Source organism: Oncorhynchus clarkii, chromosome 20 (genome assembly GCF_045791955.1).
Source record: "Oncorhynchus clarkii lewisi isolate Uvic-CL-2024 chromosome 20, UVic_Ocla_1.0, whole genome shotgun sequence".
Classification (NCBI taxonomy): Eukaryota; Metazoa; Chordata; class Actinopteri; order Salmoniformes; family Salmonidae; genus Oncorhynchus; species Oncorhynchus clarkii.
In genome coordinates this window covers 24326344-24341383 of record NC_092166.1, presented here as the reverse complement: position 1 = coordinate 24341383, position 15040 = coordinate 24326344, and the positions used below count along the sequence as shown (strand labels likewise).

The 15040-nt window shown below is 41.4% G+C and overlaps 2 protein-coding genes across 3 annotated transcripts in view; both read left to right on the top strand.

Annotated features, from left to right (window-relative positions):
• The window catches only part of LOC139376113 (collagen alpha-1(XV) chain-like), a 29631-nt gene extending 17847 nt beyond the window's left edge, over positions 1-11784 (top strand). Inside the window, exons 23-43 of one of the 2 annotated variants that reach the window (XM_071118309.1) lie at positions 1194-1253; positions 1809-1844; positions 4327-4389; positions 4548-4637; positions 4733-4768; positions 5030-5083; positions 5205-5261; positions 5380-5439; positions 5746-5787; positions 7073-7100; positions 7221-7295; positions 7452-7477; positions 7770-7868; positions 8086-8230; positions 8402-8466; positions 8663-8791; positions 8913-8990; positions 9338-9406; positions 9529-9726; positions 9927-10042; positions 10188-10530. In XM_071118309.1, the coding sequence (XP_070974410.1) occupies positions 1194-1253; positions 1809-1844; positions 4327-4389; positions 4548-4637; positions 4733-4768; positions 5030-5083; positions 5205-5261; positions 5380-5439; positions 5746-5787; positions 7073-7100; positions 7221-7295; positions 7452-7477; positions 7770-7868; positions 8086-8230; positions 8402-8466; positions 8663-8791; positions 8913-8990; positions 9338-9406; positions 9529-9726; positions 9927-10042; positions 10188-10404 (1743 nt within the window). In that variant the 3' untranslated portion in view covers positions 10405-10530. Of the gene's footprint in view, positions 1-1193; positions 1254-1808; positions 1845-4326; positions 4390-4547; positions 4638-4732; positions 4769-5029; positions 5084-5204; positions 5262-5379; positions 5440-5745; positions 5788-7072; positions 7101-7220; positions 7296-7451; positions 7478-7769; positions 7869-8085; positions 8231-8401; positions 8467-8662; positions 8792-8912; positions 8991-9337; positions 9407-9528; positions 9727-9926; positions 10043-10187 lie in introns of both variants that reach the window. The other variant, XM_071118310.1, reaches the window with a different exon arrangement.
• Positions 11785-13876: 2092 nt separating this feature from the next.
• The window catches only part of LOC139376112 (TGF-beta receptor type-1-like), an 87107-nt gene continuing 85943 nt past the window's right edge, over positions 13877-15040 (top strand). The window contains exon 1 of the mRNA XM_071118308.1: positions 13877-14046. Within this exon, the coding sequence (XP_070974409.1) occupies positions 13977-14046 (70 nt within the window). The 5' untranslated portion in view covers positions 13877-13976. The remainder of the gene's footprint in view (positions 14047-15040) is intronic.

The window sequence follows — 15040 nt, the reverse complement described above, 5'->3', positions numbered from 1 at the left end:
ACCCATCCACGACCCATTTTCAATGCCCTGGCTGAGGGAAGGAGGTTCTCACCCAAGATTTGATGGTACATGGCCCCGTCCATCGTCCCTTTGATGCGGTGAAGTTGTCCTGTTCCCTTAGCAGAAAAACATAATGTTTCCGCCTCCATGTTTGACGGTGGGATGGTGTTCTTGGGGTCATAGGCAGCATTCCTCCTCCTCCAAACACGGCGAGTTGAGTTGATGCCAAAGAGCTCCATTTTGGTCTCATCTGACCACAACACTTTCACCCAGTTGTCCTCTGAATCATTCAGATGTTCATTGGCAAACATCAGAAGGGCATGTATATGTGCTTTCTTGAGCAAGGGGACCTTGTGGGCGCTGCAGGATTTCAGTCCTTCACTGCGTAGTGTGTTACCAATTGTTTTCTTGGTGACTATGGTCCCAGCTGCCTTGAGATCATTGACAAGATCCTCCCGTGTAGTTCTGGGCTGATTCCTCACCGTTTTAATGATCATTGCAACTCCACGAGGTGAGATCTTGCATGGAGCCCCAGGCCGAGGGAGATTGACAGTTCTTTTGTGTTTCTTCCATTTGCGAATAATCACACCAACTGTTGTCACCTTCTCATCAAGCTGCTTGGCGATGGTCTTGTAGCCCATTCCAGCCTTGTGTAGGTCTACAATCTTGTCCCTGACATCCTTGGAGAGCTCTTTGGTCTTGGCCATGGTGGAGAGTTTGGAATCTGATTGATTGATTGCTTCTGTGGTCAGGTGTCTTTTCTACAGGTAACAAACTGAGATTAGGAGCACTCCCTTTAAGAGTGTGCTCCTAATCTCAGCTCGTTACCTGTATAAAAGACACCTGGGAGCCAGAAATCTTTCTGATTGTGAGGTGTCAATGCAAATCAATTTATAACATTTTTGACATGCGTTTTTCTGGATTTTTTTCACTGTTCAAAAAAACCTACCATTAAAATTATAGACTGATAATTTCTTTGTCAGTGGGCAAACGTACAAAATCAGCAGGGGATCAAATACTTTTTCCCTCACTGTATATTACATGAAGTAACTTGAGATGTATGTTGCAATTGTATTCATCGCCATCCACTTGGTTTTCAAATATTCATAGTTTGTAGAGTATGTAAAGTGTATAGCTTGTATAGATACAGCATATTTACCATTGTAATCAGTGCGTCATATATTTATCCTCAGCTCCTCCTGAACGACACAGAGGGCATGTTTAATCAGATCCGTGGGCCCCCTGGCCCGATGGTGAGAAACACAATGTTCAGTTGATATGTATTTCTGAAACTAGTCGATTATAATTTAATCGAAATGACCATTCTGCTCTACATTAAATGGGCTGGACGCTGAAGCATGGCACATATCAATATGCCTCAGGGCAGTTTGCATTTATTGTTTTGTCATGCATGAGCAATGACATAATGATTCATACATTCTGGTCCCATCTATCATTTGTAAAGCCAGAGTGGCCTGTTTTCAATTCCTCAATGCCTATTTACTAGAGGTAGGTTCAGCTACATTTCAGCCTAACCATCCAATCAACCATTTATACAACCATAATGCATAATTGATCCAGAATACATATAGTTAGGTTATACAATGCATATGCTTAGCTTACTTACATAATGTATGTATACACTTACACTCAATCATGATTATATCAGGTCTAAAGATTGTTGATACATTACAGCCTCGAAATGTGTGTATTCTGTGAGATGGTCGCTAATACATGCTGCATAGACATTTCATGTTACTGTATTATTCCATGCGTTAATAATATGTGTGTTTTGTTGCATGTCACAGGGCCCCGAAGGAGAGCCTGGCAGAGCAGGATTCCCTGTAAGAGCAATTCCATTCTTAATGTGATAACCCCATATGTAGCATGCAGGATCCATTGTACATTTATGAATTACTGTATTACAGATTTAATTTAGTCTTTGCTGCCATGGGAAGGAATTGGGTATTTGTATGTATTAAGGATCCCCATTAGTTTCTGCCAAGGCAGCAGCTACTCTTTCTGGGGTGCAGCAAAATGAAGGCAGTTATACAATTTAAAAAACATTACAATACATTCACAACAGATTTCACAACACATTAAGTGTGTGCCCTCAGGCCACTACTCTACTACCACATATCTACAACAAAAAAAGCCACGGTACGTGTGTGTATTGTGCGTATGTTATCGTGTGTTTGCATGCAATTGTCTGTGCCTATTTTTGTGTTGCTTCACAGTCCCCGTTGTTCCTTAAGGTGTATTTTTATCTGTTTTTTTATCTAATTTTACTACCTACATAAGTTACTTGATGTGGAATAGAGTTCCATGTAGTCATGGCTCTATGTAGTACTGTGCGCCTCCCATAGTCTGTTCTGGACTAGGGGACTGTGAAGAGACCTCTGGTGGCATGTCTTGTGGGGTATGCATGCGTATCTGAGCTGTGTGCCAGTAGTTCAAACAGACAACTCGGTGCATCCAACATGTCAATATCTCTCCCAATTACAAGTAGTGATGAAATCAATCTCCCCTCCACTTTCTGCCAGGAGATATTGACATGTTAATGTTAGCTCTCTGTGTACATCTAAGGGCCAGCCGTGCTGCCCTGTTCTGAGGCAATTGCCATTTTCCTAAGTCCCTCTTTGTGGCACTTGACCACAACTGAACAGTAGTCCAGATGCGACAAAACTAGATACTGTAGGACTTGCCTTGTTGATAGTGATGTTAAGAAGGCAGAGCAGTGCTTTATTATGTACAGACTTCTCCCCATCTTAGCTACTGTTGTATGAATATGTTTTGACCATGACAGTTTACAATCCAGGATTACTCCAAGCAGTTTAGTTACCTTGCTCAATATCCACCTTATTCATCACAAAATTTTGTTTAAGGTTTAGTGAATGATTTGTGCCAAATACAATGCCTTTTGTTTTGAAATATTTAGGACTAACTTATTCCTTGGCTTTACTCAAAGCCAGTGGCATGTCGTTAGTAAAGATTGAAAAAAGTAAGAGGCCTAGACAGCTACCCTGGGGACTTCCTATTTCTACCTGGATTATGTTGGATAGGCTTCCATTAAAGAACACCCTCTGTATTCTGTTAGACAGGTAACTCTCTATCCACAATATTGCAAGGGGTGTAAAGCCATAACACCATACGTTTTTCCAGCAGCAGACTATGATCAATAATGTCAAAAGCCACACTGAAATCTAACAAAACAGCCCTCACAATCATTTTATCATCATCAGTCATTTGTGTAAGTGCTTGTTGAATGTCCTTCCCTATAAGCATGCAAAAAATATGTTGTCAATTTCTTTACTGTAAAGTAGCATTGTATTTGGTGAAACACAATTTTCTCCAAAAGTTTACTAAGGGTTGGTAACAGGCTGATTGGTCGGCTATTTGTGCCAGTAAATCGTGCTTTACTATTCTTAGGTAGCAGAATGACTTTTGCTTCCCTCCAGGCCTCAGGGCACACACTTTCTAGTAGGCTTAAATTGAATATATGGAAAATAGGAGTGGCAATATCGTCCGCTATTATCCTCAGTAATTTTTTATCCAAGTTGTCAGACCTCGGTGGCTTGTCATTGTTGATAGACAGCAACACTTTTTTCACCTCTTCCTCACTCAGTATCCGGAATTCAAAATTACAACTCTTGTCTTTCATATTTGGTAAGATAGACTTGCATGTGTGGTGTGAGCGTTTGTTGATGGCATGTCATGGCTAAATTTGCTAATCTTGCCAATAAAAAATCATTAAAGTAGTTGGCAGTGTCAATGGGTTTTATGATGAATGAGTCATCTGAATCAATGAATGATGGAGGGGAGTATGCCTTTTTGACCAACATTTCATAAGGTGCTCAAAAGCTTTTTACTATCATTCTTTATGTCATTCTACTTTGTTTCATAGTGTAGTTTCTTCTTCTTTTTATTCAGTTTAGTCACATGATTTTTTAATTTGTCAATCGGTTGTGCAGCCAAACTTATTTGCCATTTCTTTTGCCTCGTCCCTCTCAACCATACAATTTTTCAACTCCTCATCAATCGATACAGTCATTTCCTTAATGGGTGCATGCTTATTATTAACTGGGATAAGCAATTTTATAAATGTGTCAAGTTTGGCGTCTGGTTGCTTCTCAAATGACGGACCAACAAATATTCTTTACATCAACATAGGAATCACTACAAACTTGTAGTTTCCTTATCATAATGAGAAGAGTCTGTAGTTATGAATAAAACATATATCTTGACTCACCTACTATACTGTAAGTACATTATGCTCAAATACGCTTATCTTTTCTGTCCATAATTATTCTTGTGATCTTGGCCCAGGGCCCAAGAGGACCAAAGGGTGACATTGGGCTTCCTGGTCTTCACGGTCCACCAGGAATGAAGGTAAGCTCAGAGGAAGCTCTTGTCTTTAGTGTTAACTGCCCTTGCATGCTAGGGCATTTATATTCTCTGGACCTTATAACAGATAGGTAGGTTTTTTATAACCTAACCAAGACCTGGTGATCATGTCTTTGTGTCTTCTATGTCTTTCCTCATCATAGGGTGCGAAGGGGGATTCTGGTGTCACGATCGCTGCCGACGGCACTGTGTTGACAGGTGTCAGGGGCCCTCAGGGACCAAAAGGAATAAAGGTGACGTCTCTTTCTACCTCTAGGGTCAACAGACATTGTATGGTAGTGGTTGTCTGATGATAAGCATTCTGACCTTGTATGGGTGCTGTTTACAGGGTGAGCGTGGGTTCCCTGGAGTTGCTGGTATCATGGTGAGTGAATGAAGACTTGTTAAATCAATGCTCTGTTACATTGGTCTTAGCTATAGACGTTGGAAACAACTGTAAACATATAAGGCCGGCTTCCCGGACAGAGATTAAGCTTAGTCCTGGACTAAAAAGTACTTTTGATGGAGAATTTCCATTGAGCATGCTTTTTAGTCCAGGAATAGGCTTAATCTGTGTCTGGGAAACTGGTCCCTACTGTCTACTGAGTGAAAATGTTATGAAAAAATACCATGTTTTCTTTTTAAGGGACCAATCGGACCAACCGGACAAAAAGGAGAATACGGGTTCCCTGGTCGACCGGTTAGTGTTTTTAGTCACTACTCTACTGTCACTACTGTTTTAATTTGTTTGGTTATTATATGATAGTTTCATCCGTCACTGCAATCTGCCCTGTGTAAATATTTACCTTTTTCTTCTGTAGGGACGACTTGGAATGGCAGGGAAGAAGGGAGACAAGGGTGATGCCATTGGTCAACCAGTAAGAATCGCCATCTTTGAATGTGATTTTATGGGATTACAGTACAATCAACTAACTAACTAATAGAAAAGTGAGGTGTCATTGACTGTGATTTATTGATCAATGTAATTGTGTTTAGGGACTTCCTGGTCCTCCTGGCCCTCCCGGTCCCCCAGGACCAGTAATAGGACTCAATGGAGTAAGTACAGTATGCATGTATACTGTAAGTAAGAATTGATGTGTTGATGTCATTGCTGTTTCTCTACTATTATTAGAATGCATTGTGGATGGGAATGGACATTTGATTTTAGTAGCAATGTTATACAGTAGCAACGAGACCCACTGGAGACAAACAAAACAGAGCAACAAATGAACGGTCATTTGTCTCCAGTGATGGTGTAATGTCAACACATGAAGTACTCGCTTTCATTGGATATCCAGATACTGTCAATTATGTCGCCATCAATACTAGTCTGATGTCATAATTTCCCTCTGAATCTTAAAGACAGTTTTTCCGGTCCGTCCCCGACCGTTCTGCAAAACACCAGTAAGTTTGTGTTTGAGCACCTTTAAGGCCCTTTGGGTGGGGCGGCGCATGTAAGTCCGTGAGCTCTTACCTCTAACAGACAGTCCCTCCATCTCCTCTTGTCTGCAGCTGTGCTGTGTCTCCCTCCGCGTTTCCTGGGTTTGTGGTGGTCCTCACAACAGCATAAAGCTGGCTCCTGCTCTTCCGCAGGTCATAAGGTCATATGTGACATCATACAGTCCCATTATATGTGACTGGAACATCTCAACCACACTGAATACATTTCTGAATTGATGAATTCAAACTCTTTTGAATGTTCAGCCTGCTTTATGCTGACAGTGTAAAAATCCAGTAGAAATTTAAAGAGCTTTTTCCCCTCGAGTGATCCAGTTCCTTTAACCCTGGGCATGTTGCTGTTGCATGTGTTTTTATCTGTTGGGTTTTCAGCTTTAGAGCGCTAAGAGGTTATTAATCAAATCAAGCTTTGTTTATACAGCACATTTCATGCAACACAATGTGCGTTACAGGACAAAAACAACAAACATAAGATAAAAAAAACGAAAGAATGACACAAACTGAACCACTAAAAATCATCCTAAGGAAAAGCAAAGCTAAAAAGATGTGTTTAAGATCTATTTTACATTTGTCCATAGTTTCGTCCCCCCTCAGATTCTCTGGCAGGCTATTCCAGGCTGGGGACATAATAACTAAATGCTGCCTCTCCATGCCTCTTGGTTCTAGGCTTTGGGATAGTTAAGTGCCAGAGGACCTAAGGGACCTACTAGGTACATACCTTAAACACATGTCTGACATGCATTGGGGTGCACTATTGTGGATTGACTTATAAAACAATAGAAGAATCGTAAAAATGCATTTAATAACTCACAGGCAGCCAGTGCAGAGACCTTAAAGCCAGTGTAATGGTTGCTCTCCGTCTTATAACTTCTCTGCAGTTCAAGGTGGCCAACCAAAATAAGAACATTCAACTGAGTTCCTTACTACCTCTCACCCTCCTTGTCCTCATTCTATGTTTAACTGGTGTGTGCAAGGCTGGCAGGGATGTTTTAACACCTAAATGAATCTTCATGTCTCCATTTTAATTTCCCAATGTTTTTGACTGAACAGAAACATCTTTACTTGTTGTCTGTATAGGATGTACAGCTGTTTTGTTAGTGATTATTTTGGGGGAATTATGTGGAACTGGTTTTGGGTGTAATTTTATATTAGCCACATTGTTTGTGACATCTTTCCACAACAAGTTTGATCCACAATAACAGTACAATAAGCATACAATCTTGTGTTTTAGGTGAATGGCAGCAGGGGATCATCACAAGGTAAGTCATCAATGAATCACACTGACAATATCGGATCACCTATCCAGCCTATGGAGCAGGGTTTACATTTTTATAGATGATCTCAGTTGTCTCATACACCTGTACTGTATTTCTGTAAAGGTAGCAGGAGAGGAAACAGAGGTGCTAAAGGAGAAAAGGGAGAGGTTGGACTGCCTGGAACACCTGGAGAACCAGGTATGTATGTGCAGCCAAGGGTGCAGTTTCTCCTCCATTGAACTTGTTTATTGGCAATTGGCGCACTTAATTATAACAGAAACTGTATGCATGAGTGTCTTCAGACATATGTTTGCAACAGACGACAATTAACTAAGATGTCTTCTCCCTCCTCAGATGGTGTTCTTCCAGAAGGCTTTGTGGTGAGTCTTTTTCCTTAAGTTCTCTAAGGAACATTTACCGGTTCAACTCTCAAATACTGCATAAGTAGTGGAAATGTATGTTATGTAAAACTCTTATGCATGTCATAGGGCGGCAGGTAGGCTAATGGTTAAGAACGTTGGGCAGTAACCGAAAGGTTGCTAGTGCAAATCCCAGAGCCAACTAGGTCAAGAAAACTGTCGATGTTCCCTTGATTGCTTCTGCAAGTCGCTGCGGATAATGACTCAAATGCACATGTAATAGACTGATTCAGCCAAACTGTGTGTTCCACAGGGAGAAAAAGGGGACGTGGGCTATGAAGGAATGAAAGGAGAGAAGGGTGACGCTGGGTTGCCTGGCCCACCAGGTCTTCCTGGGAGATCAGGCCTTGTGGTGGGTAATTCCAGGCTCCAAATACTCAACAAAGTACAGTATACATTATACATTTACCTTGTATACATTTACCTTGACTACAAACTGTAGTCAAGCTAAATAGAAAAGACACTCATTTCCATACATTATAAAGCTTTTACTTTTGTATGTTACATTTGGAAATATGACAGTAAATATGACAGTGTCTCTGGCCATTTTGTATATGCTTTATATGTAGGGGCCAAAAGGTGAATCCATTGTTGGCGCCCCTGGTCATCCTGGAGCTCCTGGTGAACCAGGAGTTCCTGGCATTGGACGACCAGGCACTCGGGGGCCCCCTGGCCCTACTGGACCCCCTGGACCACCCCCTGTCTATGCCTCAGGTAGCTGTGCACTGTGTGCTCGCTAAAATACAACATCTTAAACTAAGCCTTTCTGTCATGCTTTAGTTTAGGGTGAGTTCCAAGTTCATGTATTTAATAAAATACACAAATGTATGTTTAGTAGACCTACAGTACACTGCTATACTTGTGTATGACTGTTCTATTTTTCAGCTGTGAGTATTCCTGGCCCACCTGGGCCTCCTGGTCCTCCTGGGATTACTGGCTATGAAAATCTGGTAAGACAACCAGTAGGGTACTTACTTCCTTATATACTCTCCAAGTCAACATAGGTAAACATACAGGGAAATGTGTGTATGTGTTTTTGTGTACCTACTTGTGTGTGAGTTTGTGCACTATACAGTTCTCACATTGCCACCATGGATTTATCTGTTGTCTATGATTCAGTGTGAACTTCCTCTCTTCTCGCCCCAGGTGACCACATACAGGAACACCATCACTCTGATGAGGGAGAGCCACCGTGCTGCAGAGGGATCCATGGCCTACGTCTCAGACAAGGGAGAACTCTATGTTAGAGCCAGAGATGGCTGGCGCAAGGTTCAGGTACTGTATGCCGTTACAGTCCCACAATCCCACAGTTATGTCTTCAGTTACTTAAAGCCTTTGGCATAGAAAATGAGATATTGCCTGTGCTTATTCAGTGATGAGTGTCCTGTCTCTCCAGCTTGGTGAGCTGATCCCTGTCCCAGCAGAGACCCCATCCTCCGCATTGTCTCAGGCCCTGAGCAGACCACACAGGCAGGTACTGTGGCAACAGTAACACAGCACCCACTGTTGTTACACTGCACACTGCATCTGGGGTGTGCTTATATTTGTCCTGCTACACACAAGTGCGTAATGGAAATTTGAGTTTTTTTGCATATCCAAACAGCGTCCCTGGAGCAATTAGGGTTAAGTGCCTTGCTCAAGGGCACAACAACAGACGTGTCACCTTCTCGGCTCTGGTATTCGAACCAGTGACCTTTTGGTTACTGGCCCAGCGCTCTAACCTAGGTGCTACCTGCCACTCTTCAGTCTATTATCAATGTTTTATTTAGGATTTCTTTACTCACGGCGTGTCAATCTTTGCTTGTGTCTCTGTTTTTTTAGGAACTAGTTGGAACTAGCTACATGCCCAACTATAATGTCCTACCTCATACAGTTCACTCAGTACCGGGGGTAAGACTTCATTTTCATAATCAATATGCTATGGGTTTATACCTCTGTTGCACATTGTTTACCATGGACTTGCTTAATTTTAAGCTGTGTTGTCTAAATTCATTGACTTTTTTCTTCCTCAGCTGCACTTGGTGGCCCTAAACGCTCCGTTCTCTGGGGACATGCGTGGCATCCGGGGGGCAGATTTCCAGTGCTACCAGCAGGCCCGCACCATGGGCCTCACCGCTACCTACAGAGCCTTCATGTCCTCACACCTCCAGGACCTGGCAACCATCGTCAAGAAGGGAGATCGCTACAGCATGCCCGTCATCAACCTCAAGGTACAGTTGTTCTCTCTTATGACAACTAAAACACAAACAATGGACTGATAGGTCCTTCGTTTTTTGGTTATGATGTGGTAAGACAGTTGTCCTAATCTCATTAAGGTTTAGTCATATTTTTCTAAATGAAATATTTCCTTCATTGAAACTACAGGAAGTGTGTGACTGTAAATGTGCCTTTAATCATATCTTTTCCACAGGGAGAGGTGCTCTATGGCAGCTGGATGAACATCTTCTCTGGGAATGGAGGTGTGTTGGACCCATCAATCCCCATCTACTCCTTTGACGGACGGAACGTCATGACGGACACCACTTGGTTAGTGACCAGCTTTGGCTGACCCCTTAAAAGACATACAACATAGTTGAACCCTGGTTTAAGTCACTCTGGAAACGAGTGTCTCTAAATGTAAAATGTCAAAGGTCTGTGTTTAACTCTCTGTGTGTGTTGTCTGTGAACGCAGGCCTCAGAAGCTGGTGTGGCATGGCTCCAGCACGGTGGGAATCCGTATGACCACTAACTACTGCGAGGCGTGGCGGGCAGGTGACATGGCAGTGACGGGCCAGGCCTCTCTCCTCCAAACAGGCAGACTGCTGGGCCAACACACCCGCAGCTGCTCCAACCGCTTCGTAGTGCTGTGTATCGAAAACAGCTACACTGACCACAGAAGGTCTAATTAACCTCAACACACACGTCTAGTATACACACTCTCTCTCATACACACACACAAAACTAGATCTCATTCATGTTTTCATGAAGAGCATGTAAAACTAAGCTATTGACACATGTTCAAGCAAATCCAGTACACACAAACAAACACACGCACACCTCTCATTGACAGCAAACATCCATGTGGACCACACAATAAACTAACTCCCTCCCTCCCTCCACACACACACACACACACACACACACACACACACACACACACACACACACACACACACGTCTCCTATTAACAAAGAGCAGTTATGTGCTGGACTACGAGGCACTTTTACACTATTTCATACTGACCACAGATGAAACTCCCCACTTCATTAACCTCTCATTATTAACCTTCCATCAACACAGCATCACCGCTTTGCACTTGTCCCTAATCTAAGTTTTCCTGTCCCTTTAAGAAAAATGTAAATATAATGTAAGTTGCTTCCTGTCAAAAGCACTGCATAACTCCAATTCACTTTGTGTTTAAATTGACTGAATAAGGAATGCCAAAGATCTGGTAATCAGCAACCAACCGACTAACACACTGTTTCTGCTGAAGTAATCATTAACACATTTTTTTTTGTTGGTTTGCTCAATTTAGTCTTATTCTTAAGTGCCCAGTAGAGTAGTTTGCATAGAGGCAACAACAGTTCTAACCTTTTGTGGATTACTGTATCAGTCCCCAAAACAATGTGATGATATGATGAAATTAGGACGACTGGTCTTTTCTGTTTTTCTGTGATAAAAATGTATAATAAAATACTTGGATGTTTTCAGACAAGGGACCTTTTTTTCCTCTTTAGGCCTTGAAGTCATTTCGATGCACTGTGAGTTGATTTGAATAGTTTGGGATGTTCCCATAGCCATGAAGGCTTTTTGTCTGTGAAAATTGTTAAGGGTTTTTCTGTTGCGAGTGATAACTTTTTCTTAATATTTAAGTTTAATTCTATGTTTTACATGTTTTGTTTATACTGTAACAGCACATCATCTTAAATCTAGCAAAACATAGCTTCACTTTCAAATGAAATGAAATTGAAACACTACACGTGCTATCTAACCTGAAAGTTATTTTTATACGGTATTCTACTAATTGACTAACTGTAAATGTACTTTCAACAAATATATAATCAAGAGCTAGATATTTTAATGGCTTGGGAAATGATAGGAACAGTAACAACTCTAGAGCGCAAAGTATTTTTATATGTTGATTAATTTCACAGACGTGATAGGTTATATTTTTACAGTCAGGAAGATTGTCTTTTTTAAATTGGAAAGAAAATGTTTGACTGTCATTCAGAGAAATACAATGTTTGTACTCATTGACTGTTGCTCAGTGAATAAATGTTTGTTTTTTTAAGACTCTGTTATTAATGTCATGTGTAGTTCTGCAACACACAATCAATGACATTTTATCTTGAAGGTAAATAAACGCAGATACACCAAATGGGCACTAGGTGGTAGCAAACCATGTCACTTTACCGATTATTCTGTTGAAAGTGGGCCTAGGACGTCTACATCATTAAGAATAAAAAACCTCGGCATAATTTGATATGAGTGTTCATACAGCTTCTTAATTATGGTTGGGGACATTTGAGAAATATTTCTGGTTTGTTATCAAATCTGTCTCACTGGATTACTCTGACTAGGTGTTTCTTACAGTGTATCTGCAATGATTACAACTCTTCTGTGTTTCTCCTTGAAATGATTAATCGACCGAAGTCATTTTAATCATATTGAATTTAATTATCTTTTGTAAACAAGATTCTCTGAATGTTTCATTGTTTCCCTGAATCCAAAACCTAGATGTTTGCAGTACACAGTGCTGCTTTGTACATACATCATTGTCCTCCAGACAAAGCAGCAGTTCTGATACCCTTTCTGAAGGACATGATGCACTTTTGAGTTGAAAATAAAAATCTATTAAATGAAAATAAAGGTTTATGTTCATACGGAAAGAGTGAAGGGCAATATAAAACTTACAGTAACATCCCCCCTCAAGATGGATCTTTCATCCCTCAAAATATATATTTTTTCCATAGTAATCATGTCAGGTTCAATAAGTGCATTGGCTTGTAGTCATAGGGGGAGCTTACGTTATTTCACCTGTGACAAAGGAGGCCAGTTTCATGCAGCACGGCAGTGTGTTTGTTGTTTTCTTCATCATTACAGGCCTCTCTCAGGTTGTTAATGGGATGTTCACGTCTTGTCCCTACAGGTAGATCCAGAGTCCTGTGTTCATGACCATCTGCCCTCACTGTGCTCTGTGTCATTTCAGAACCTGTGTGTGTGGAGACAATTTATACTCCCACCTGTCACCTGCCCTTGTGTAACTTTGCACCCCGCCACCCAAGACACCTGTCCAAGGCACTGACAAACTACAACAAACAACAGGGGATAATGTGCTCTCCCTGTACACTATCTACCGTACCACCAGTCTTCTCATTATCAAAGCAGAGCACAACCCAGCTCAGTCTCCTACATAAATGCATGACGGAGAAACAAGTTATTCTATCACCCCCCCTAACCATAACATTCACCTTTTTATCCTGTAACTCTGTTGGTGGGATGAAAGTAAGCCAGGTTATGGTTCTCAAATTCAGTGTTATTGATGAAGTGGTGCTAATTTAAATCTTGAATGAATGGAAGACCGTGAATGGATTTAAACTTAGAAAGCCTAGTGACTCCAAATAGTGACGTGTTGTTTGTTTGCACCTCCCCAGCAAGGTATGTTTTTCTGTCACGGTAAAGGCTGTTTACTCAGCAGTCAAACAAACAGAAAACTGTGTTGGTCAACTAAAAAGGGCAGCATTCCACATTGATCCCCCTATGTTTGGGGCGGGTGGGCCTGGGGGGAATTTGGTGCATTGCGTCCAGTGTATGCTGGACCGCCAGGACAAGTCCTGTTGGCAAATAGACCAGATACTAGAGAGAATGTCCTGTCATCAATCTCTTCTGCCACTGGCCCAGAGAAGGGTGTAGAGGGGGGCAGAACGGGACTGGGTCAGATACTAGTTGTGTATGTGGATCCATACAACCAGTGGTAGGAGTGAATGGGAGAAAGCTTAATACAATTTTGAAGTCTTGAAGTTATTGACATAAATTATATGTATGCTGCGTATTCATAGGCTACATGCTTAGATATATTTATATAATACATTTTCAAGCTGATCTGATCAATAGGCTACCAATGGGCTAGGGGTTTTAATGTCATCAATGGGACTGGATAATTAATTATACATAATCTTTCTATAGGAATAGGCTACTCCTTATTAAAATGATTTAGACTAATGGATAAGTTGGGGTTGGGCATCGATGCCTGACATGTAAATAGCAGTGGATGGATAGGCATGCGTTGTACGTGGCTACAAAATGGAATCAAATCAGGGTGGGTAACGAGAGTGGGGTTAGGGGTGTCCCATGTGGGCGGGGTATTTTCGCGTTGTTGGCCAATCACACAATTTTTTTTTCTCCAAGCAAAGACTACAGAAGTTGAGTGCGAGGAATTGCCGATTGACCAACAGCAAGTCCAGAGTAATTCCGTGCGACAATGGATACAATGCGCTCTTATTTAACATGTTGGGTCCTGTTTCTTGGAGCGGGAGTTCAGATATCCATCGGTAAGTGATTCGGTGACTGCCTTATATGGCTTTAGATACAGAATTGTGATTCTCAAGTTACATTTTCACACTTGTTTTTTGTTTTCAAGAATAGTGTTTTCAAAGATGGCGCAGGTCAGGGGTATGCGAGCTGTCAGGAATGTTTATTGTTAAGCGTATGGCCAGACGAGAGGGGGAGCGAGAATAAAAAGTCACACGAAAATGGCCTCAGTTGCCTGTAGTTTAGGACTTAGGCGGTGCCATGGTCAGACATGTATGTCCCGTTGTGTTGAAGTGGTTCATAGCCTATGTTGTCGAGCAAAAGAGAGAAACTCGACAATTGATCTTTCGGTAGCCTACTTTGTCCATTTTTGGCACGGCGCGCGGTAAATTCATTTTGTCCAGAATAATTGTTTATCGTGGCTTTCTTGTGTTTTGAGTCGGGGGACAAGCAAAGCTGTAAACGTGGCAGTTTTATATTTGCTACAATGTGATACAAGTGCTAGATTATTATTATTATTATTATTATTATTATTATTATTATTATTATTATGGAATAGCGATAACTACAATTGTCGAATAGATAAAGTAGAAGACATTAGTCCGAAGACCACATCATGATCTAAAAGGTCGCTAAATTGCCGATTGAAGCGCATTGATTAGTACTCACGTGTGTAGTGTAAATGAAGATACGCGGTTACATTGTTAATTACTGACAACCCAACGATACATTTACCAGATAAACATCGTATGGGCCGTTTGATACAGACAATGGGAGCCGTAGTTGGCTATCAATTAAAACAATGTGTTGCTGATAACTGTGAATTAACAATGACAATGACAATAACAATGAATTATTAGGCTACTAAACATTCAACGCGCGTGCTGATGTATCCGTGAATGCTGGAGTCGCATGCAGCCGACTTTGACATTAACCCGCGAGTTGTCCTAGGCAACATAGTTTATAGTTTCGACAGCTTCTCTGTTGGAGCTCAGAGAGCAAAAATACATTGTA